Source organism: Pezoporus flaviventris, unplaced genomic scaffold (genome assembly GCF_033815535.1).
Source record: "Pezoporus flaviventris isolate CSIRO_AGI_PZ_B2104156 unplaced genomic scaffold, CSIRO_AGI_Pfla_v1 ptg000090l, whole genome shotgun sequence".
NCBI lineage: Eukaryota > Metazoa > Chordata > Aves > Psittaciformes > Psittacidae > Pezoporus > Pezoporus flaviventris.
The window spans coordinates 797,958-822,394 of record NW_026892638.1 but is presented as its reverse complement, the minus strand read 5'-3'; the positions used below and the strand labels follow the sequence as shown (position 1 = coordinate 822,394).

At 35.4% G+C, this 24,437-nt stretch overlaps 1 protein-coding gene across 2 annotated transcripts in view; it reads right to left on the bottom strand.

Annotated features, from left to right (window-relative positions):
* Positions 1 to 5,825: 5,825 nt before the first annotated feature.
* Positions 5,826 to 24,437, bottom strand: part of TNPO1 (transportin 1) — a 65,815-nt gene continuing 47,203 nt past the window's right edge. The window contains exons 15-25 of one of the 2 annotated variants that reach the window (XM_061475865.1): positions 23,196 to 23,282; positions 22,272 to 22,379; positions 21,915 to 22,073; positions 21,733 to 21,820; positions 20,578 to 20,676; positions 20,263 to 20,358; positions 17,318 to 17,393; positions 16,427 to 16,526; positions 14,933 to 15,007; positions 12,770 to 12,912; positions 5,826 to 11,281 (exon numbers count right to left, since the gene is read on the bottom strand). In XM_061475865.1, coding sequence (XP_061331849.1) covers positions 12,805 to 12,912; positions 14,933 to 15,007; positions 16,427 to 16,526; positions 17,318 to 17,393; positions 20,263 to 20,358; positions 20,578 to 20,676; positions 21,733 to 21,820; positions 21,915 to 22,073; positions 22,272 to 22,379; positions 23,196 to 23,282 — 996 coding nt within the window. In that variant the 3' untranslated portion in view covers positions 5,826 to 11,281; positions 12,770 to 12,804. Of the gene's footprint in view, positions 11,282 to 12,769; positions 12,913 to 14,932; positions 15,008 to 16,426; positions 16,527 to 17,317; positions 17,394 to 20,262; positions 20,359 to 20,577; positions 20,677 to 21,732; positions 21,821 to 21,914; positions 22,074 to 22,271; positions 22,380 to 23,195; positions 23,283 to 24,437 lie in introns of those variants that run through there. The other variant, XR_009747303.1, reaches the window with a different exon arrangement.

Here is a 24,437-nt window from a genome sequence, read left to right as displayed (position 1 = left end):
ATGGGGATGAGGAAAAGGAAGATAAGTGAATTGTTAGCAAAGTCCCTTTCAAGAGTTGTTTAACTTTGGTATGTAGTCAGGTTACTTTTTAGGATTTAAAGCATATTTTAAAAAGCATTATGTTCTAACCAAGCAATTGTACGTGAACACATCCAGGCATTACCCAGAAGTTTAATAATTTACTTGCTCATGACCTACACGTTACCTTCATGACTGGACATTTATTGCAGCCTTTTTGTACAAAAAGTGTAATGAACTCCTACAGACAGAAGTTGAAGCTATAATAGTTTAGGAGAAAGATATATTTGAGTAGGAGAAAGAGATTATGAAATTAGCAGTAAATGCAGCTAGCTTGAAATATGTATTCAAAGGGTACTGACAGTTCTCCATCACAATCTTAAGGCAGGCTAAGCACTTTTTTTAAGTATATGTAAAAACTCAAATTGTCTGACAAGACAACACCGTTGAGATTATGGACTACATTATATATGTCTTATTTATTTTGGATTTATATTTATATAAATGGATTTATAATTATATATGGACTACGTTATATATATATCTTCTGGGTAGGATGGATGTTTCTAAAGTCTTCTCTGAGTTTTAGATAAGCAAAAATACTTGTGCACAGAGTTACAGGTAGCCATATTTATTGCAGTAATAGATCAGCTGATTTTTTTTCAACTTGGTGCAATACTTCATCAAAGTTCTGTCAAAGTTAGTGATGATTTCTGTGTTCTGTTGAAGATTGACAGCAATTTTTAATGACAATTTTCAAAATCCCTGGAACAATGTATGCCATTAGGCTGCTTTATCTGACTCACTATATATTTAAACGCACAATTCTACTGATCTAGTCACCAAGCTATATTGCATCCCATTCGTTACTTTGGTTACTTGAATTATGAACCCAACAGGATTGTTTCACAATGAGTCACTTGGAGCCAGTACTCCACCTTTATTACTTTTCTGCTGTGTTGCTTCCAAAAGTATGTTTTGTCAAATTAGCCTTCAATCATATAGAAGGATTAAAAAGCATTGATGAACATTAGTAACTACAAACTGGAATACTTTAATGGCTGTAGTTTGCATTTTGACTTTTGCTAGTCACACTCCAGGCCTATGAGAAAAATCCTGGGAGATTTCTAATATATTCAGAAGTTGCATTACTATAGAAACACTATACTGAGTACAGTATAGTGGAATAAATGGCACTTGTGTTCTTAATTAAATCAAATACAACTTATAATTTACTATACTAACAAAGAAGTGCAAAGGTTTGAGAATAAATTTCTGAAAGACAGTAAATGAAGTAACAAAAAAGAGGTATTAGTCTGCACAGATTTATTTAGCTGCCTAGGCAAGAAGCAGCTGTTTGAAATTATTTGATTATACAGGTACTTAATTAGGATTGCATATTAAAAATCAGAATGGCAGTATGAACAGAATGGGCAGTGAATGGTTTGCATTGGGGCAGAAGTCATGCTATAATATATATAATTCTTACCTTTGATTCTTCACTGCATCCGTATATAGATTAGGTTGTGCTTACTAATGGCAGCCACCAGCGTGAGTGGCTGGAAGAAAGTCGTGAACTTCATAATGTCCTTATCACCTTGATAAAAGTCTTAAAGCCTAAGTGCTTACGAAGATACACAAACTTGTATTAGTAGCAATATAGAGGGCTTCCTGTCTTCACACACATTGATTAACATCTTGTTATTTATGCCAAATTTGAAATTAAGATATTGAGATTCAGGTGTTTTTTTTGGAGAGAGAAAAAAAAAAGAAAAAAGAAAGTAGAAACCTGCCTATGGTTCTTAATCAGACAAACTAAAATATTAAGTTGTTACATTAGACAGTTCTTTGCCCAACAGAGTTGGGCCGTGTTATCACTGCCATTTTATGGACTGAGAAACAGACAGATGAGTGAATGCTTGCAACAAAAAAGAGTTTCGGCCTAAGGTTCCAGCTAGCTTCCATCTCATTTTGGCCCAAAGGTGACAACAGTTTTGGTGCTTAATAAGGAGAATGGGGATAAGTAAAAATAAAATTAGGTAAATCTTCCTATGGGACAATACTGAGAAAAGGATGCAACTATCTTACTCACTTATGCTAAGGTCTGTAAAGAATTATAGAAAATGAATACTTGAATTCTTACTTTATCATGTGATTAATCTGTTCTTCCAAAGTATTTACTACCGCTAGAAGGAAAATGTGCACGTATATACATGCTTAGGGTTAGTTGGGACATGGTTCCAAAATATTTATTTGAGCATGTACATTTCAGAATGAAAAATATATATGTAAGACAATGACTATCAATTTGTTAAGGAGAAAAAAACCCATCACCATGTAAGAGGACTCAAAATTTCTTTTTGAGATAATGACAAAGTTGAAGGAAGACACTGAAAGATGCCTTGGGTCAAGATGCAATTGTGGGAAGAAAAACATCACCTCAGAATTTAGTTTTAAAACAATTTGCTTTTTTTTTTTTTTTGTTGCTGTTGTTAGTGTCAAAAGCCATCCATCTTTTTATGGTCTCATTCACTATGTTACATTTTTCAATTACATTTCAATGTAACAATGGAATCCTTCAGCTTCAATACCTACAAGCCACCCCTAACCAAACCCATGTGAATGTAAAACTGAAAGATATTCCGAGAAAACTGCAGATTAAATATGCTATACATGTAAGTGCATTCCTTGACAGTCATTTCAAGGTCTGGCAAATTAACATCATTTCTCATTGCACACAGTGCTTTACCAGAGAAACAAAACTCTATTTGGCATTTGGGTTAAGCACAGGGGGTGCAGAGAGAAATCATAGAAAAATTTAAAATATTGATATCAATTATATTAATACTGCAGTAGTTACACACCCAAATAAACTTGTACGCTGTTAACACAGGGAAAGACTTTACGTTCCCCTGTATGTTTAATAAAGGAAATGTATGACTATCCGTTTTACCAAGAAGCAATAAGAAAAGTTAAACTGGGTAAAACTGTCGGCATAAAATGTTGTATTTGACATGTTTTATTTCCATATTTTAAATATAAATTAAGGTTCAATAAAAATGATTTATACCTGAAGCTACAAAATAAATACCTAAATTTTCACTTTTCTAATTCAAATGAAAGTCTGGCAAAAAAGAATTGCTGTCACAAAAGCCCCCTTAAAAACTATGTTTCAAAAAGGAATTCCTTATATGCCATCGCTTCATAGAATCATAGAATAGTTAGGGTTGGAAAGGACCTGAAGATCATCACGTTCCAACCCCCCTGCCATGGGCAGGGACACATCACACCAAAACATGTCACCCAAGGCTCTGCCCAACCCAGCTTTGAACACTGCCAGGGATGGAGCATTTACCACTTCTTTGGGCAACCCATTCCAGTGCCTCACCACCCTTAAAGAACTTCTTCCTTATATCTCACCTGAACTTCCCTTGCTTAAGTTTAAACCTTTTACCCCTTGTCCTATCACTACAGTCCCTAATGAAGTGTCCCTCTCCAGCATCCCTATAGGCCCCCTTCAGATACTGGAAGGCTGCTATGAGGTCTCCACGCAGCCTTCTCTTCTCCAAGCTGAACAGCCCCAACTTCCTCAGCCTGTCTTCATACAGGAGGTGCTCCAGTTCCCTGATCATCCTCGTGGCCCTCCTCTGGACTTGTTCCAACAGTTCCATGTCCTTTTTATGTTGAGGACACCAGAACTGCACACAATACTCCAGGTGAGGTCTCACGAGAGCAGAGTAGAGGGGCAGGATCACCTCCTTCGACCTGCTGGTCACGCTCCTTTTGATGCAGCCCAGGATACGGTTGGCTTTCTGGGCTGCGAGCGCACACTGAAGCCAGCTCTTGTTCATTTTCTCATTTACCAACACCCCCAAGTCCTTCTCCACAGGGCTGCTCTGAATCTCTTCTCTGCCCAACCTGTAGCTGTGCCTGGGACTGTCCTGACCCAAGTGCAGGACCTTGCACTTACATGTATGTGCAGCATAACTGCGTCTGCTTTCCCGTGGGCCAAGGGGACAAAGAAGGTGTGCTCAAGGAGAATGGGAATTAACAATGTAGCAAGAAATGGTAGCAGAGAAACACGTTCATGTATCTGGTTAAAAAGAGTTGCTTAAGCAAAGAAGCATGGACACTAATGCGACTGGCTGAAAGGGCACATGATCCATTGGCTGGAGACACACATGGTGTGCTATGGAGAAGGATCATTGTTTCGTGATGGAAAAGTACTGAAGGAGCTAACCGCTACTAACCACTAGGCAGAGTACTATAAAAGCCTGTAAGCTCACTCAGTAAACGTCTTTAGTTGCACCACAGCTGGATTCCGTGCCTCATACGCCACGCTTTCCTTCAAAAGTGGACTGAGTATTGGAAACAACATCACTTTAAGCCTGCTGTTACTAACATTTGGGTGTCTTTTGGTATATACTGCACATATACAAACCAAGGGTAAATACCTCTGAAAGAAATGCACTTTACATATTTATTTATGTAACAGTATATTTCATTGCAAGTCATTCTGGGATAACAAAAGCTACTAAAATCTACTCTTGATATATATGAAATATTTTATACACTATTCCTACTGAAATACTTCTTCATTTGTCTTTAAATTAGATGTATTTTTTTAATTAAAGAAATAGCATAACCCATTTTGAAAGTACAGGGCTTTGCTCTTTTGCAATCTGACCACAAACTTAGTCACTAACATTCATTTCACTTATTCAAGATGCTCAGACTCAAAATTAGAGGCCATAGCTTAAGATCAGTCCATAAGCTGATAGCTGGAGACTTGAACAAAACATTGGACAGCAAGATGTTCTATCCTCAGTATCCCACAGGACTGGCGAGGGCTAGTGGAAGGAAAATAAAATGTAACCCCATGCCCTCCCACACAGCCGCTGGTACACTCAGCCAACAGGAGCTCTCCTGCTAATCAACTTGGTCTCTACACACCTGCACTGCTGTTAACAGATATCCCATAGCCTTCTTCCCTTTCCAGAGGCAGAAATCAAAGTCCTTCATTAAGCAGAGTTTCAGCTGAGTATGCAGCAATTAATTTTTCTATCTATTTTATTAACATGTAATTATAAAGATGCATTTTAATGAATTTAATAATTGCACTATGGAAGCTGTGCTAGACACTTGCGATTGTCTGAATTGTCTACATGCTACTGACCAACTGCTAAATATTGGAACTGAACATAAAATGTTCCAATCAACATGGGTGGATTTTGCCTAGAGAGCTACTACTGTTAGTTTCATACTTCCATTTGAGAGACTTGTGTATCAGAAAGTTATATAAATGAAGGACAGATCCTTAAATAGTTTGTATTATCACAGTCCCATAAAAGCTAGATAAAATTAGACTAAGACCACTTCAAGTTTTGGTGCAAAGTTTTGAATAATTTTAGTTTATTTCCAGTTAGCTCCTTTTTTAAGTCACATTATTGATAGCACAAACAATAACTCCCTTCCCCTCCCATCCCCCTAATTTGGTCAGACTTAGCAAACATCAGCTGTTTGAAACAAAAATACAGTCAATACAGCATGTCGCAATAGTAAAGCAGTTACCAGTTATCACCCAACACTCCTATTTATACATCAATCTGCCAGCATAAAGCATCTAAACTGAACTGACTTCCTTAACTTATCCAAAGACAACTTTATTTTAGGTCAAATATAAATCCTTATGCAAGAGACTCCAGAACTTTCATGCGTGAACCAGAAGAGTGTGCTACTGGGTTGGGCAAAAACCATAAATTTAATATGAAAATTTAATCTCTCATTAAAAATTGGAATGCAACATCTATATTTAAACAACTTTATTAACATAGTCAAGCAGTGATTAACATTCACATCTATTATGTCACATCATACAAATGTAAATACAAAATTACTACAGTACAATATATATTCTCTGCATGATCCAAAATATTTGGTGGCCCCAAAAACTCTTTAAAATTCAGCAGCTTATCAAAAATTAAAACCATATTCTATTTAAAATGAAGTTCTGTTAGCACATAGGCAGACTTCAAGAAATATCACTCAAATTTAGTACAGTTTGAGAGGTTGCAGGAGGATATGTTTGAAGGAAACATTCCAACATTGTGGCAGATACAGACACATCAGATTTAAAGCTTTCAAGCAAAACTCATACAACCTAAGTTGTCAGCAGAAAGATCCAGTCACCTTTAGTTTTAAACTATTTTGTATACTGCATCCAATTAGAAATTTTAGACGTGTCTAGTATTAGTAAGTCAGACAATGCACAACATAACTACCTATCCCCATGAAAAAAAGATTACACTGGAGATTTCAACAGCCAAATGGACGTGCTCATACCAGTGTGTTGTTTTTTTTTTTAATCACTCTCCTCACAAAAAACACCCAGGCCTTCTCAATTTTGTTGCTCACCCAAAATAAGGAAATAGATACCCAAGGCAAAAGTAGCACAATAGAAGCAGCTTATAGAAAAATGATACTGTACTGTAAGTGCTGAATTCTTTGAGATGTGGATTCGGCTTATTTTGAAATACACTGTAACACCACACAACAATTCATATTGTGGAGCCATTTTAAACCTCCCTCATGTAAGTACATTCAAGTAAGCATCATGGTTATTCTAGCAGAGTATACTCTACAGGGCAAGCAGCCAGAGGACTCCCCTCAGTGTCCCATTTAAAATAATCTAAAGCTGGCTTGCTCCAACCATTAAGTGCAAAAAGCAAGCATCAGCCTGCATCACAAAATTTCTATTGGAGAATAATACCTAGAAGACTGATGGATGCAAGTCATTCTGGAGAATGCATAGGTGAGTGAAACACACAGCTACTGAACAAGCTTTATTTAGCCAAGATGAGGTTACTGGAAATACTTACATAATATATAACAAATATGTACGCAAACTACACCAGCATCTGAGATAACTGCAGAATGTTTTGCCATTTCACTGTAAAGCTTAACCTTTATCTAAGACAAAAATTTACTCTTTAGACCCTATATAGAAGCTTTATGCATCTATCATCCCCATGAAAAAGACAGTATTGAAGCAGTTAGTGTTAAGTTGCCACTTCTTCCTTTAACAAAATCAGAAACAAATTATTTCCAATATAATGCTGCATTTAAAGCATTTTGCAATAAATATTTCAGTTTTTTGAATATGGATGCATTCTCCTCAGGGGAAGAATGGTTTTGCATCTTATCTGTTAATACATTCAATATGAATAAAATAGGTGAAGCAAAAGTCATTATTGTCCCCAGTAAAAGGTTAATTTAGATTAAGATAGAGGAGCTGTCTGAATGAAATACATAAACTGATATAATTAAGACACATTTTTGTTAGCATGTGTTCTAAAAATGAAAAAAGAAAAGAAAGGGTACAAGAGTATTCACCTGAGATAAAGCTAGTATTTGAGTATTTCTAAGTAGCAATGAGTTTCACTTGAGGAAAGCCACTTGAAGTTTGAAAATATACATTTTACTATTATACAATATATGCAGTCTAAGTAATTAAGATTGATGCTAACATAAAAGTCCTAACTAAAGTCCTAAAAAAAAAAAATCACAGTGTGTATCCATATTGTTACAAAATTTATGCTACTTCAGAACTTTTAAAAATGATAATGATTATAAACTTTAAACCCATTCTTCTGAAAGTTATCTTCTGAGTACAAGCTTTAAGGAGCAATAAACTAAAGCATAGGAATTATCTTATTACAATTTAAATATATACATATTCATTGATTTAGAAAATAATCAAGCTTTGGAAAAAAATTACAAAATTTATTGTTTTTTCTTGCACTGGCTAAAATAATGAACTATTCTGATATTTCTCCCCTAAATGAAACAAGTTGTTTCCTGAACGTGTAATGAAAAAAAATTTAGTATTGAACTTCACTTAAGACTAATTCAACAGCAATTTAGAACTGCCAAAAAGATGCATTTATAAGGATTTTCAATACACTTTCTGTTACCAACTTAGGTTGATCAGCAGCTTTTTTCACTCTCAGAATCCTTCAAAAGGGAAACTTAAAACAGGAAAAAGGCATATATAAAAACAGTAAACACTGACCTCCTGAGGTTCCTACAACAAAAGTATTCAAGTAGAAAATCTACATCATTACTTAGCAGCGGCTATTTCTGTAGTTTAGCACACTAACAGCACTTTATTCAGTGTGTAAGGAGCAAATGAAGTAAGCCGTGCTTTTAGCATGCCAAGAGGCAGAAACACTGGAATGTAACAAAGACAAACTCACAATTCTACCAGTAGAAACATTCAGTCAACATTCAATAACTGTCAAGACTACACCACAAGAATTAAGATGCTTTTTATATATCCCATGATGCAATAATTGAATTATAAATGTTAACGCTGATTCAGAACTTTTCTTGCCTCACAGTATACCCTAAATGGCTTCTGCAAATCTCTGCGCTATATGATGTGTTAGGAATATGGTTTATTTGCTTTAAAATATACCATGAGAGAACTTACTGATACAAAAGACTATTTTTGTCAGTACTGTTTATTTCTGCCTTATTTTATTTATTTTCCTCGCTGTTATACCAGATCAGTTCACATCTGTATAAATACCTATTAAAATATGTATATACAAAAGTGGCATCCTAAACTAATACAAGGTGAGGTGGAGTGGTTTTATTTGGTTAAAGGGGCTTTCTGAAATTTAAGAAGTTTAGTTAAACTCAGATTCTAGCTGTTATGCTACAGTATTATTTGAGCACATTTTCTATCTACAGACTTTTTAATGTAATTCCTCTGAAATTCTTCCTTAATGTTCAAACACACTCAAAACAAGTTTGGGTCCAAAATAATATCCCACCTTGTTACATATTAAAGGTTTGGGGTGTGTGTTTTTTTTTTTTTTTCCTTTCAGAATTTGGTTTTAAAGTGTTTTTAGTGACTATCACTAATTAACTTCAGAGTAATTAGTTAAGACGGAATTTTATACTTGTGACCAAAGCAATGCCATTTGAAAGCAAGTTATCACATGCAATTTTGACCAAATCAAATAAATACTATGTGCTAGCATTACCGAATGCACTTCATATAGTACATGTTCAAACTCTTCTTCAGGCATAACCCATTAAAAATTTGCAAAGCCAACAAAAACCCACGGAAGGGAAGTGGGGAGCATTTAAAACGTGCATGCTACCATGCATTTAAAGAAAAAAAAAAATCAAACCTCTTTAAACAGCATTTATAAGTTCACACTCACACAGCTCCAACTTCAGTGCAATGGCTAAATCATTCAACAGTCAAAGAACAGAACCATGCAAAGAGCAAGTTCTTAAGGAAAAAGAAAACCAAAAACAAACCCCAACAAAACACAACCAAACAAAAACCTCCAGAACTGTTATCCAGTATCCATTTTGCAATGCAAAGGTGAGAAACTAAATCTACAAAAAGGCTGTTATGGCTTAACTTTGTTTTGCAGATTAATTATGCAGCACTTGAAAAATGGAAAGGTGTGGCTTCACCTCTGACCAGCAGAGTTAAAAATCTCTCCATTTTCCTTTATCATCATGGGATACTCTTTAGGCAATCTAAATTATTAAAGACTTGCCACTTTCAGATGGACACAAGATCAAGTGTACCAGTTAGGATTTCACATTCACAGTACATAAGAAAATACACATGGAAGGAAAAGTAAAGGGTTAACTTAACAAGGATTTATTCACAGGAATACATGTAAGTAGAGGAAAAAAAAAAAAAAAACCACAACAGAAAAGCTAAACAAATGAAATGAAGAGGATCCAAACCAACTTTCACTCCGTAGCTTTAAACTTGCACCCTTGTGCATTTAACTACATCACAAAGGGCCACCAACATGCGCCGATACAGTGTAGATACCCTGCATTACATCCATCAACTTAAACATCTCTTTAAGATCATGCTTTGAACAAAAAGAAAGCGTAGAATATGTTGAGTGGGAATAAACACAAATAGAGCAATCATGTCATCAACTTCTACAATTGTCTTTACGTGCCAACTAACATTTACGCAGCCTTTAACGGGTCTTACCATGTAACTCATTTTTAGAGATTCTGATAAAATCACTAGTATATAACCATGCAGAAAGCACATCACACTGACAGCACAGAGGCAAGTATTTTGCACAGCTATATCAGCTTTCCACATTGTGCAGGTTACACACAATACAATATCAATCTTATTCTTAACAGATCCTAAAAAGGTATTTCAAGGCCTAATCGTTAACTACAGTACTTTATATCTATATTCTTAATAAAAATAAAATCCACAGAATCTTAAAAGGAATTTTAAATGCAGGGCTATATTGAATTGGTAAACTGTAACACAAAACTGGCGCAACATAGGTAAATGTATACCAATTTCACTCTATGTGATGCAAGCATGCTACTTCCCCACTAATTAAAGTTACTTCTGATCACTATGAGCCAGAACGCATGCCTGAACCTTAAACTGCACGTTAAGAATAATGCCTTACTCTAGAAATGAAATCTAATGAAGTACAATAATCAAATCATATCCACTACTTTAATTCTTCTTTTAATGTTAAAAATTAAAATGTCAATCTTTCCTTTGAAGTGACCCTCCCCTTACCCTAAACATGAAAGGAGTGACTCATTTGGCAGCTTGCAGGTTGCTTCATTTTGTCCAACTTAACCTTTATTACTTTATGATGGGGTTTCTATAGTGTACACTGCAAGTGCCTGCTCCTAACACAGACACAAGCTGCATTTTAACTGTACTAACTTCATTTGTGTAGTTCTTCATCAACATGCAAATACCTAGGAATCCCATCAAGCAGGATGAAATAATGTAGAAAACCCTTACTTAAAAAACATAAAAGAAAAAAGAAAGCCTTTTGCTGTTTGTGACCCCCATTCTTAGGTTTCTTTTATTGTGCGCAAAATAGATTTCCTCTTTACGTATCCCTATGGTTCAATTATATGGTTCTTATTTTGGTATAATTCCCCACAGTATTCCAAAATGTGCTGTTTTGTGACTAGATTCCTTTTTTTTTTTCTTCTTCACATCCAGTGCAGAGTTGTAATAGGAGACAGATTTCCACCCACAAAGGCTCCAGATGTTAAAACATTTCCCAACATCGACTTAATACAGTGACGGCAACACCTCCCTCCCGCCCCTCCCAGTAGGGTTGGGATTGTACTGTTTTCCCTACTGGTTTACCCTTCCCCCCAGTAAAGGGTAACATTTTCCCTGGGTGCAGAGGCTCCCTCATAGTCTCCCAGACTGAAGGACCTGTAAAGAATAAGATAAAAGTATAATTAAATCTTACCTTGAACCTTAAGTGACAGATCTGTGATAAACAATGAGCTTTTTTGCTTTTCTTTTTAAGCAGTAGGTGCCACCCTTTAACATAAAACAAATTTATGCCTAGATTTTTTCTTTTTTTAAGTCTGTTAAGAAAAGAGTCCATTTATATCAGGTAAATTATTATTCATGAAACAACAATGTAAGCTTTAAAGCTACAATAACAGTTCCACTATTGTGGCTAAGCTTAGATTTCAAGTAAGAGCAGTCCTATATATTCTAACAAGCTTATCCATTTTTAGCACAAAATTATGAGGTAGTTATAACATTGAGAAAGAAGATTAAACATAACTGCTATTGAACTAACAACTTCACAACTATGTTGTTAGAGAAGGCATAGTGTCTTCTCAGGTCAAGCTGAGAATAATGGCAGATTTTATCACTTTGGATTCCTCTTTACAAGAGAACTAAAATGCCCTCATTAGAAAATATTTAAATGTTTGAAATTCGTTTATTTTTAATCCACTGGCCAGATCACCATGCAATTCAAAGAGGACTTCTTACATTACTGACTCTGAAAAAATCTTAGGCTGACTTTTAAATAGTTGTCCATTCAACAATAAAACAGAATTACACGATTTACTCGTAATTTTAGTACAAAATTATACAGCAAATATCAAATTCATAAAAAGGGTGAATGAATAAACAATTCACCCTGTTTTTTGGGTAGTATATAGTATCACACTACTTCACACATGGGAAATTTGCTTCATACAATGTGCACCTTGCAGATACCAAGGTGGTATAACAACATAACTATTTTAGAATGTACTATCACTGTTCTTTGTTGTTCTTTTCACTCTCTTCAGAAAACTGTAACAATTCTGAATTCATATACAAAGACATGGCAATAATAAGCATATCAAACTCCCCAAAACATCAAGCTCTACAGTTACAGTAAAGTTACAAATCAGCATAACATCCTTTATTCAGTGCAAAGATCACCTAATATGTGGCTATGAGTATGTTTGACTTCTCATTGCTAAAGTGTTAGCAAACTTGCTTTCCTATCCTAGAGGAATAGTCCTCCTTGGACCACATCTGCCATTACTAATTTGTAAGACATAAAGTAGCCTGTATCTTTCATATAAGGGATTGACGATTATACTCATAATTTGCTTCTTAAACTTGAACAGGCGCTTTGTTAGACCTATGCTTCCAACCTTATCATGATGCATTAATTGTGCATATCATACACTCACTTTCTATTTCGCTGTAAAAATAAAGCAAGACAGTCACGTGCTTTCGCTACAGCTACCATCATTTAGGTATACTATCACCCCTTTTTTTTAACTTCTCATAGGAAGCACATCTGAAAAATTCCTAGTCTGATGAATTATTTATGTTTCATGTAATGCAAACAGGGAGGAAGTTTGTTACACAGCTCTGTTTAGCAAGGAAGATATGGGCGCTTACCTCTAATTATGGGACTGCAGCTACAGTGCATGAGGTTAAACTCCATAGTAAGCTGCAAGGCGCTCTTTTAAGGGAAGAGGAAACTGGTCAGAGAAACGCCTCCAATTCTCATCCCCAACTTGATTTTTAAATCCATGAAGAATCTACAAAAGAGAGAGATGGGAAGTCAAGATAATTACTAAACAGAGGATACATTATTTACTAGCAACACATACAGTGAGGTGCAAACTGTATATATTGCTGTACATCTGTCCATTTGAATTCTCCAATTTAATACTGAATTAAATTGTATTTAATTGACTTTATTGTATTTAATTAATATTGAATTAAATTGTACTAAGAAACAGAAGAAGTCTAGTAATGTCTTTCTTCACTGAAATGCTTTCTTTTAAGGGTGACATACTCAATATAGCTTCCCACAAAAATTAGTCTGTGTATACATATCTATATGTATTTTTAATGAGCAAAATTACTTAAAACCTAGTTAGGCCATTTCAGAATGGTATATATTTTACCAATTGACACAGTTTATATACGTTAAGATTACTGTATTCATGTTTCTTTTTTAAATGTACAGTATGTTGTGGGAAGAAAGCTGAGCCAAAACTACAGCCAGCTGTTAACTGCAGTTTAACAGAATGAAAACCTGTCAATTCCTAGCACAAATACAAAAGCATACTATGAGAACTCTTTTTTTTTTTTCTTTTTTTTTTTTTTTTTTTTACCATGGAACCTGTAAGACAACTCTTACTAAAAAGGAAGCTCTTAACATTTTTTGCGTTTTGAAAGAACAGGGATCCACAGCCAAGGGTAGTCAAAAGCCAGTGAAAGAGGGGAAAAAAGCCCTACAGGTTTCAGTCTGGACCTTCCAACATAATAAATTAACTGAAACCCACAAAAGAAGTTCTTAGTATGCTAGCTCTAAAAACAGGAGGTTGAAAGGCAAACGTTAGAAAGAACAAAAGCAGATGAAACAGCTCCTCCTCATAGGAAATTATGCAATGATAGTCCAAAGTTTTGGTTTTCTGTTCTAAAGTCAATGATACTAAATCGTGGAATAGTCAGTCATGAACATATCCTCACAGTAAAGTTAAAGCTCATGGCACCAAGTTCAGGCTCAACACAACATTCTCAAGCAAGCTGTTCTTCAACAGAACATAGTGATAACGACGTTACAGTATCACCAGTTAACTTTACTGCTTTTCTCCCTGAGACCTTCTATAAGCAGGCTCACCTCTCTTTCCTAACTCAAAGGGTCAGATTAGCCAGCTGCCAAGAAACTACTGAAAATCTAAGAACATTCAGGTATGACAAAAGGAACACTATTAAAATAATCTTCCAGTAGAGTTAAAGCAAGTGAGCTTCAGCTACAGTCTTCAGTCTTGCTTTTACAGAGTGATAAAATTCTTAGGGCATATATCAGGTTTCAACACTGGCAGCTCTTCTACCCATGCTCTTGGGAGTGGTATTTTCTCTCAGCTCTAGTGCTACAGAACAAAACAAAACAAGCAGGTTTTTTGAAATGTTTCTGAAAGGCACAATTATTGCTGGACAAACACCTAACTGGACTACAGCAGTTATGTATTCATGAAGAAGTAATCTAAAAATGCGCATGCCATCACTTGGAGAATGCTTTGTCTCCTTTCCTGAATGGCAAAAAGCACAACAGAATAAACTTTAAAAAGGAAGGGTGGCCTTATACTGCATGAAGAAGAACCATTGTGTCTAGTTTGAATGCATTAGATCCCACACAGACGACTTCGGAAGAATCTGAAAAAGAGGAGTCTTAACTAACTGAAGCAGGTGTCCAATGCTGAAGGACCAGTGCAGAAACACTCACTGAGACTGCTTTGGACAATCATCACAGACTGCATCCTGGACTTCCTTTTGAGCTTGTAAGTATTTGCTGTTTCCTACTGCTGATACGAAAATACTCATCAGCTGTGCATTTCCTGGACATGATGTTCCTTTCGAGACCAGTTATCCAAGAGGCTAACTAGGACAGGATTTTTATATTGTTTTGTCTGAAAACGTATGGCCTTGCAAAGAAGCCTCCACAACCACACATACAGTAAGTGCTAACAGTGGAACAGAAAACAAGAAAAAACCCAAAGGATCCAAAACAACTACCCGTAGGATATACTGTCATATTAGACACCTTACCTTACAGAACATGTCTCGGAGATCATCTTTTGGGCTAATCCATGATGCAACAGCATCACAAAAAAAAATAAAGTCCTATAAGATTAAACAATCATATAGGTTAGAAATCTCAATTTACATGTCTGAAAACAATACTTGATGTTCATTCTATGAACTATGTAGGGTCTTCAATCATAATTAACAACTGCTTTTGTTTTTGTGTATTTATTTTCCAGTTAATTCAGACAATAGTAGTAAGCTATTGTATGCCTAAGTGTTCAGAAATAGAAATAGCTGATTGTAGGAATTGCTTTGTTTAATCAGATTTTTGATTTAATAAAACCACAGTTGAAACCCCAACTGTCCCCTCCCACACTACAGCTGTCTAACGTTAATTCTTTCAGTACACATACCAAGTTCAAGAATCAATCACCTTAATAACCAGCAAGAAATTCAAGAATACGGTTGTAACACTCTCTCACACATTTCCAATTGGGGAAAAAAGCTGTTTTGTTTCTTTAAGCAGAGCCAAAAGATTTTTCTAGGATACAGAGAATGTTCATCACACAGACTTAAAACTAAAACCACCCCGAAATCCCTAATCCCCCAATCCGCTGTCATGCATTACCTCCCAGTACACTAGTAAGACATGAGTCTTTAATCATTAAATTGGTGATGCCCATGTTTTTGGCTAGGTACTGAGGATAACAACTACAAAGACAGAGAGATGGGATAATGAGGAGAATCTTTGATCATGCCCTCCCCTTATGGAATGTGAAAGAACAAATGGACAGCAGCAGAGAAAAATGCTAAGTACAGAAAAAGTGAAATGAACTGAAAATTTCAAAACAAGGTGTTCTTGTGTTTCACAAAGAATTACAGACAGAGAAGAGGGAAAATAACCTTCTTTTTCCTCTTAGAAAATATTACACTGGTACTTTATTTTGGAGGTGTGGAGACTAAAGAGCAAGTCACACTGTATTCTTCAGATGTACCTTTTATTTTAAAGACATGCATGTTCCTCGTCACATTGACTAAGCAACATATCCAAAGTTGAAACAGTATCTTCCCTACCCAAGTTTTAAGAATGAAGGGGAGGTTCCTGTTTTTGTCCTGTTTCTTGTTTTAAAAACATAGGTTACATCTAGAAAATAGGTTTAAGTATGTAAATTTTTGCCTTAGATTTTCATACAGATCCTGACTAGAACCCCACAAGTATCAAAATACAGTTATTTTAACCAAAGTTCATTACTTACATATTCTTTGTAATTAAAAGGCAAAATCTGAATTTAGTAAGACTCTTCTCCTTTCATTTGCTAGGTGATAATTACTTAAGCATCCTGATATGTATCATTAGCAATATAAACATTTTGGCCTCCCTGACCTCATAATAAGGCTACATCGTGCACTGCAGGGAATCACATCAAGCTGAACTTTTTTTACACTCCATATACAGCTTTCACTACATTTCACATGAGTAAAGAAAACAAGTTTAAATCTATTCATGTATCTTACTTGGACTACTCCACTGGGGTTGACTGAGATCATGGTACATATCCCACGGAACGCTGAATCCTTTTCCTCATTGTCTCTTATGTTTCTCAGAGAGGTGCACCTAGCAGGTTGGAAAGCAAAACTTAGCTAACTCTACTACTTTTTTCTTCAACCAAGTTAGAACTAGATCATGGTATCTGATGGAATAAGTCACACTGATTAAGATGATTTGAAACCCTATTTTGAACTCTTAGAAAAACATTTGTTGCACAGTCTTTATTAGTAAATTCCCATGAGGGATCATCTACAGAATCTCGTTCTCCTGTTGCACTATATACAGTTAGAAAGTGTGACCTGCATTCCATTAAATACGAAAGAGACATGTATCTGTAATATTTATAAAAACTATCATTATTAGAAGCGGGACATATAATACTATCACAGTATGAATTATGTCAGATACCACTTACAGAACAGCTATTTAAGTTTTACAGCAGCAAGCAAGCTATTTTATACATAACAAATCTATAACATATATTCCTTACAGCAATTCAAGCCTCAGACTGAATTTTAAGTAATGCACGGTTTAAATTCTACAGTATTTGCATGCATCGTATTATCATTCTGGTGGATTTTAAAATGCTCTTTCATAGTCAAGCTTTAACACAGCAAGCATGTGACAATCTTATCCCATGCATAAATTAGTCGTTAGCCACAACATAAAGAATACATGACGGTGCTACTAAAAACTCACAAACCTGATAGGACAAGATTAGTCACATGGTTGGCAATGATTAAGGATTGAGATTTTGTAACCAACTGAAAATATATCTAAAAGTGAGATAGAAGAAAGAAAGAAAGAAAGAGAGTGAAGAAAAATGAATTAAAAAAAAAAGATTGAATAATACACACCAGGGTCTTATAAACTGCTGTAGCATGGGGGCCACCTCTTGAGGACAAACGTAACCAAGACGACCAATTGTTATTGCTAAGGTAACGCAATCACGGTTATACACCACCAAACGCCAACCAAGACATGAGCAAATGAGGGGGGAGGAGAAAAAATAAAGAAAAAACAACAAATAACTCAGAAACAGAAACCAACAGAATCTGTGTATGATAATAAACATAAGATTTCACCAGTGCTGTTTATTACCACCCCCTGTATAAGAGGCAGCAACATATATGGTATACTCTCCAGGGTAAAAGAAAAATTAAAGAAGTAAATGAGAGAACACCAAAAACACAATTTAAAAACCAAAGGCTTTGTCATGTAAGCGGTCATTCTGTCCTCTTCAGAGTAATCTCTTCCAGTAAATTTACCTAAGTTTTGAAATGTTTATTAAAATGTAATTTTATGGATACTCTTGATAAAAAGGAATTAATCGTTTTCAATTTTAGATTCAAGCATTCTAAATTTTTTTTTGTCAATATTTAGAACTCAAATTTTAATAGGTTTACTTTATAAGTAAAGATACATTTATAAATACTTTTGCATGGAAAATACTGTGGTCTAGAAAATGCTTAATAGATGAAACACTTCTCAAAGAGCATGAAATATTTGTCTTCTTAACATTGTAATTATAAATGATATCATAAATCCTCTGATTTAAAGTGGTTGCTAACTCACAGCAACTGACTGCAAGAAAAACTGATTCTTTAATCCAAGTATTTCTCCTGTTCACAAAAGGCTTCCTCACAGGAGCTGTGTTAGAATCAGACTTCTGATACCAAGGCATAAAGATATATGAAAAGCAAAATTGCTTCATTACATGATTAGGTAGGTCTGTCCTTTGTTCTGAGGGACAGACTGAAGGAAAATATCATCATGCAAATGTGTTTTAATGGTGTTTGCTCAACTCACAAAAGATTAATCTTTAGAAAAAGGAGAGGGTGGGGAATAATGTATCAGGATCACTTGAAGCAAAATACATGAATAATACTAAAATCCAGCAGATTTATATGAAGCAGAGAAAGGAAACCTATGTTCAAGGGACATACTATGCAACACTCTAATTAACAGGCATTTGTGAACAGTTTCATGAAACATGCAATAAAGCAGATGATGCTTTCTCCAACAAAAGTTTGGTGTAGGATATACTAGCAGTTTGAAATATATTCACTTCATGTCATCTGCAGCTCACTGGCAATGTACTTTTTTGTCCTGATGTTACTCAATTTCAATATGCAGTGTCTAAAATCTTCAGCACTTATAACTTACAAAACTGCACTTGAAGTGCTACTTCCAAATGAAAATATATTTTTAAGTTTTATCTGTAAATTCTCACAGCTACGGTCTGTACAAGAAACAGTAATCTCTGTGAAAGCTCAACTTTTTTGTATGTACTGTTTATTTTCTACGCAATTACTTTTATTTAAGGTGGTTTAATGCTTCCGTGGAAGTGTTTTCATAGCTCACTGCATAGGAAGCTAAAGCAGAAAACAGTGATATTCTTACACATACTAGTGGCACACAGCACAATACCCCACAACAAACTTATAATAAATACACCACACTCAACATTTATTTGCAGTTATGCACCCACATTTAAAGTAACTATTCAGAGAATTAAAAAAAAGAAAAAAAAAAAAAGAAAAAAATGTCAGTGTTTGGATGCTTCCAAAAATTTTCTAACAATGATGGAAGCAAACATTTAAGTACTGGATGCCTCTCTGTTACAGGTGCTACACATCCATTAGTGTGGAGTAAGGGTGTCTGGGCAGAGGCATGAGGAAAGAGAATTTTTATTGCTATACTATTCCATGGTGTATTTCACAACAAGTAGGTGTATGCTTCAAAATTATCTTCGCAAGAAGTAGTACCTATAATATGCCAGACAACTAGGTAATTTTTTACTTTAAGTTCACCTTCCATGCCAAATGGGGGAAGGGAACAGGAACAGAGAAACTGCAGCATTTAAGTTTAGAGAATAACAGAGGAACAATATGCATTGAAAAATCTCTCTCCAATTAATCCCTTGTTTAGCTCAAAAAATACAACTGTACCACTGTATTTGCATAATTTTAAATCTTGTCAGGTGCAATGACTAAGCCATACTTTCCTTACAAGACAATTAGTTTTCAAACAGAGGGGGTGGGAGGGGAGAGTCTCAATTAGTAAAATAGTAAAACAGAAACATAATTATTAATAAAGTTTTGCTAAAGTATGGAAGGTGCTCCTTATACCAGAACATGCCCTCTATAAATGCAAAAGAAACAAGCCTCAGAAATTTCAATTCAGTAAGGCATTTGAGGATTGATTTGGAAGGCAAAGCTATGGTCCAGAACAGAAAACATGCATGCCATTATTGGAATTCTTTTCAGGAATTTGTTAAGTGACCAGATAGTAGAAGGTTTACAGAATCTTAGTTATGTTGTAAAACTGCCATCACAGATCTAGATTTTTTTAACTTTATCTTATTAAAAAGTACATTTTTTTGTAAATTCAGAAAGTTCATTATTTGTTTTATATATGCCAATTATGTTTGTTTCAGAAACTAGACATATATATACAGTACACATGTAAGGACATGCATATATTAAAATCAGTGTGAACTAAGTCTTTAAGTGTTACTGCATACATCTGTCAATTCAATACATAAATAAAACTGGAAGAATACTTAAACAGATAAATAAATATTGTAAAAGTGAGAAAGCACTTAGGAATCTAGATATATGATAGTTTTCTTCAAGACTGAGACTTGTAAGAACTTCTGCAAAACAGAGTTGCTTTTGCTTATAAAAGCCAAATACATAGCAACAGAATCAGTCCTGGTGTGGTTGCCCTATGCAGTTTTTAAAATAATTATAAAAAATATCTAGTTCTCTTCACCATGTATGGATCAGTTTTTGGGTACCTGTGTTCTCTAACAACGTCTTTGGTGTGTTGGGTCTGTTAATTATTTCTACAAGCTGGTGCAACACCATTGGAATATAAGGCTGCATCTCTATACCTGAAACAACCAAAGAAAAAAGAATATTCAGAAGAAAATGAGCTTTAATACACATAATCTAAATAGACTGGGTACTTACTAAACTGGAACTAACTGAAGTTACTAAAAAGGAACAAGACTCTTGGATTTTATTTAAATTTTTACATGAGAGTATCACAGTGCTCCCCACCTCCCAAATCATGCTAAATGTGCAGAGATTCAAGGAAAAAAACATCTTACCCATCTGTATGGAGATTTCTCCAATTGCCCAGGTGGCATTGTTACACACAGAAATGAATTCAGGGTTTAGGTTGGTTCCCAAAATTGGCATGAAATCAGCTAGAAAGAGCAACATTTTAAAATCTCACCACACAATACAATTATCTTGTCCCATTACTGTAAGATCATGGGGTGGGGGGGGAGGGGGAAGAGAAGTTTTTTAAAGAAATAGTGTAAGCCTATTTAAATGCTTGGAAAGTGTTACACATGAATTTACAAGAGCTATACTTCTGCTATATGTCAGATTAACCTGAATTTTAGAATCTAAGCAGATCAATGCAGATCTTTCCAAATTCTGTTTTAAAAATGTTTCTAATAGGCTTTATGTAACTCTAGAAACCTTTATTCTCCCCTTCCTTTGCTTGGGTAGGGGGAGTGAGGGTAAGAGGGGAGAAGAAAAAAAAGCTACAAGTACTTGCAAATTGATAGTATAGTTGAACAACCCTCAAATCACCTGGATAGCTATGTACACAGCTATGCTTGGGGGGAAAAAAAAAAAAAAAGCTGAGGAGGCAATCACATTTTTGATTAAATTTGAAGAAAAAATTAGTTACAATGATAGATTATAGCACCAGCCAAATGAATTCTAAATGCCAAGCTTATCCAAGCATTCACTTGGCAAGTTAAGTTTATCTCAAGAGTATCTGTGGGTAAAGCCAGCAAACATCACGGAAGTGTGTAACTGATGTTACTTCCTTACTGCAATTAAAGCAAAAAAAAAAACATCTAAAACCTTTCTTCACGCAAAGTTTTCTAGTTTATGTATATAATTTTATATAACAGTATATTCTAGTAGAACAAAAAAAGCTGTAAATTCAAGAATTTATCAAAGCAAGCAACTATACTAATTGGAATATATCTGTTTTGCTGTATTCCAGCACAACAGGCAGTTTGTTACATCATAAAAATCAAGGACAAAATTAACTTTTGCACTGTCTACAAAAATAAGAACATTTATTTTAAGCACACAATTTGAAAGACAGAAGACTAGATACTGTTCCTGATGAAGGAAAATGGAAACTTACATCATGAAAAGGCAACCCACAGCTTAACAATAGCTAAACCAGCCTCTTATCAGTTCGTAAGACAATTATTTAATATGTAAATGAAACATACCAATGCAAGGCTTAACATGCTGAAAACACGCCTTTGTCAGATCACCTAACAATGCAAAAGAACTCTGCCGTACCTCTGGCATTTTATCCTAAAGAGAAGAACAAAAAAAGTAACAATTCTAGGAGTGTTTCTGTCTCTCTTAAGAAAGAAAATCCTTAGATCAAACAGGTTACTCATCTCACCTGCATGCATTGGTACATTAGCGTCAGGATATTACTACGAGCCACTAGCTGTTCAATGTTGCCTCCAAGTCCTTCAGCTAAACCACTGAGCAAATCAAGGGCCACGATCATGAAATCTTTATCTGGAGCCTCATATTGGTCTGGCTGAGCATTGTGCAACTGCAACAAATAAGTACACATTTTCAACATATTAGATTTTTCTCAGGGGTATGCATAAAAAAAAGTTTCAGAACTGCAGCGTCATTTACATATTCAATAGTTACGCTACAGATTTCTCTGCAAACCCTAGCTTTATATAGTTAATACACTGGTTTAAGGAGATAAAATGCAAGCACTGGAATAGCAATAGAAAAATACCATGGCTTGTGCAAGTGTCTTCTGCACCAGATTTACACAACGCTGGTACACAGGTTCACAGTATGGAAGAAAGCCAGATTGCAAGGCAGTAGCAACTGACGACAGGCACTGGAATTAACAAAAAAGACAGAAAACAGTCACTACCTTTCCCCACATTCCTGAAGTGCCTTTTACTTGGAAGCGGTAAATTAAAATATATTAGTATTTTAAGTATACCCACATGTAACTGATTAAGTAAACACAACCTAGACAGGCAGTACCTGTTAGCTGAGCCAAGGCAACTACCAGCAAGTTGTTACTCTCTTCTCTGTATGCCAGTTGAGAAAATTTCTCAGCAGCATCATCTTCTTAGACGTAGCCAATATAGTGCATACAACACCAGTTACGACAATTCTGCCAGCATTTATATTAAGCTTCAGTATCTTGAGTATGTACAAGCCCTAACATTACCTAAGAGTTATGAAATTAATTTTTCTAGAGATGCTTTCTTGTTTCAGACTTGAAAAGTACAGAGAATAGACTACATGATCTGGTTCATACCTTCAGCTTGCCTGACAATAGTTTTAATGGAGGGATGAAGGGAGAGCAAGGAGAGAGAAGACAAGAATAAAAGGATAGAACATTTTTTCCTCTCAAAGAATCCCATCAAACACTCCAGAATGGCAGAAAAAAAAAAAAACACAAAAAAAAACCCCAAACAACAAACCAAACCAAAAACAATAAAAACCTAAAAGACTTCCTCTAAACCTAAGACAATTTCTCAGGCACAAAATTTTCCTCCTACAGTCAGAATACTTCCTCCATAATAGGAAATACCTAGCACTCTCAACTTTTATAGTCTTACTTCATAGTAGGAGTATGTATAGTAGGAAGTATAGTTCTTAAGATAAGTTGATTAAAAAATATCCCAATTCTAACATTTACCTCTAATAAAGGGAAGAGATCTTTATCCTCATCCTTCAGCATGTTCCACTTCTGGATTAATGGAGGCATTAGCATCTGAATATATTCCTGTTTAGGATGAAAATACACCAACTGCTGAAACACTTCACTGCATACTATTTTATTTCAAAGCTAGAAAATTATGTATTATGAACTTATATTCTACTTTTTCAGCAAAAAGACCCTGTTATAATGTAATTCAATCATTGTTGCAATATGCATATATAGTTCAATATTCGAATTTACCATTTGTGTTCTAAGATTTACTGCTGCAGTATGTAAGTCCCTTTGCAGAGTGAATCTGCTCCTCCAGGTTTGGGGTTCCAGTCTAGCTGCCTGAGTTGTTATAAATCTGTACGATTGCCTCAGGGACTATGGAAAATGTTTTTACTAGCCATGCAGTCTGGCTGTGCATCTGCCACCTGCTTTTCTCAACTATTTTCCACTGCCCTGATGCTACAGCTCCACCCCCACTAGTTCCTGAAACCACTCCATCCAGCAACTAACTACCCACGAAGAAAGTAATTTCCTATCCCTCCAGAAGTATGCACGTACTCATTCTGTATAACTGCTGCATGTTGCATCTTCCCTGTCACTGCACAGCCAGAGTCACAAGGACATTGAGCATGGCATCCCTATCATGCTGCTACTCCCAGAAGGTATCTAAAGAGCCAACATGCTACCAGCTAATGCTGTGTCCGAAGATACAAAATTCTGTGTGACTGAAGTCTCAACATCACCAGGAGCTTCCATTTAGCTTCCTCCTGGTACTGTTAAATGTTAAGATGGCTAGGGCCAAAGAGATTGAAAAAGAGGTCTTCTGATGGTGTGGGATTTTCACTTGCAAGTAAAATGCTATGGAAACAGCTTAAAAACTTTTATTCTAGTGTGTCTATGTCATATGAAGCGCTACAGAGAAATAAATTTCAATCACCATCATAAGTTGCACACATGTGACATGTATGCATATTCCATTAGTTAATATATGTGTACTAAAAAAAAATATCCCACTATATTTGCCTGTGTGTTTTCTGTCCTTTGTCCAAAGGACTCTGTTTTGATATATAAAATGTGTGTCTCCCTGATAAAACAATTTCTACTGACAGTGTGCTCCAATACATTAGAAAGAGACACACGGGGTAGCTTAGTTATGTTTAAAAGTGGTCACTGAAACAGTGTGGTCATTAGAAATTAAAACACACATTCTGCCAATTTCTCTGAAGT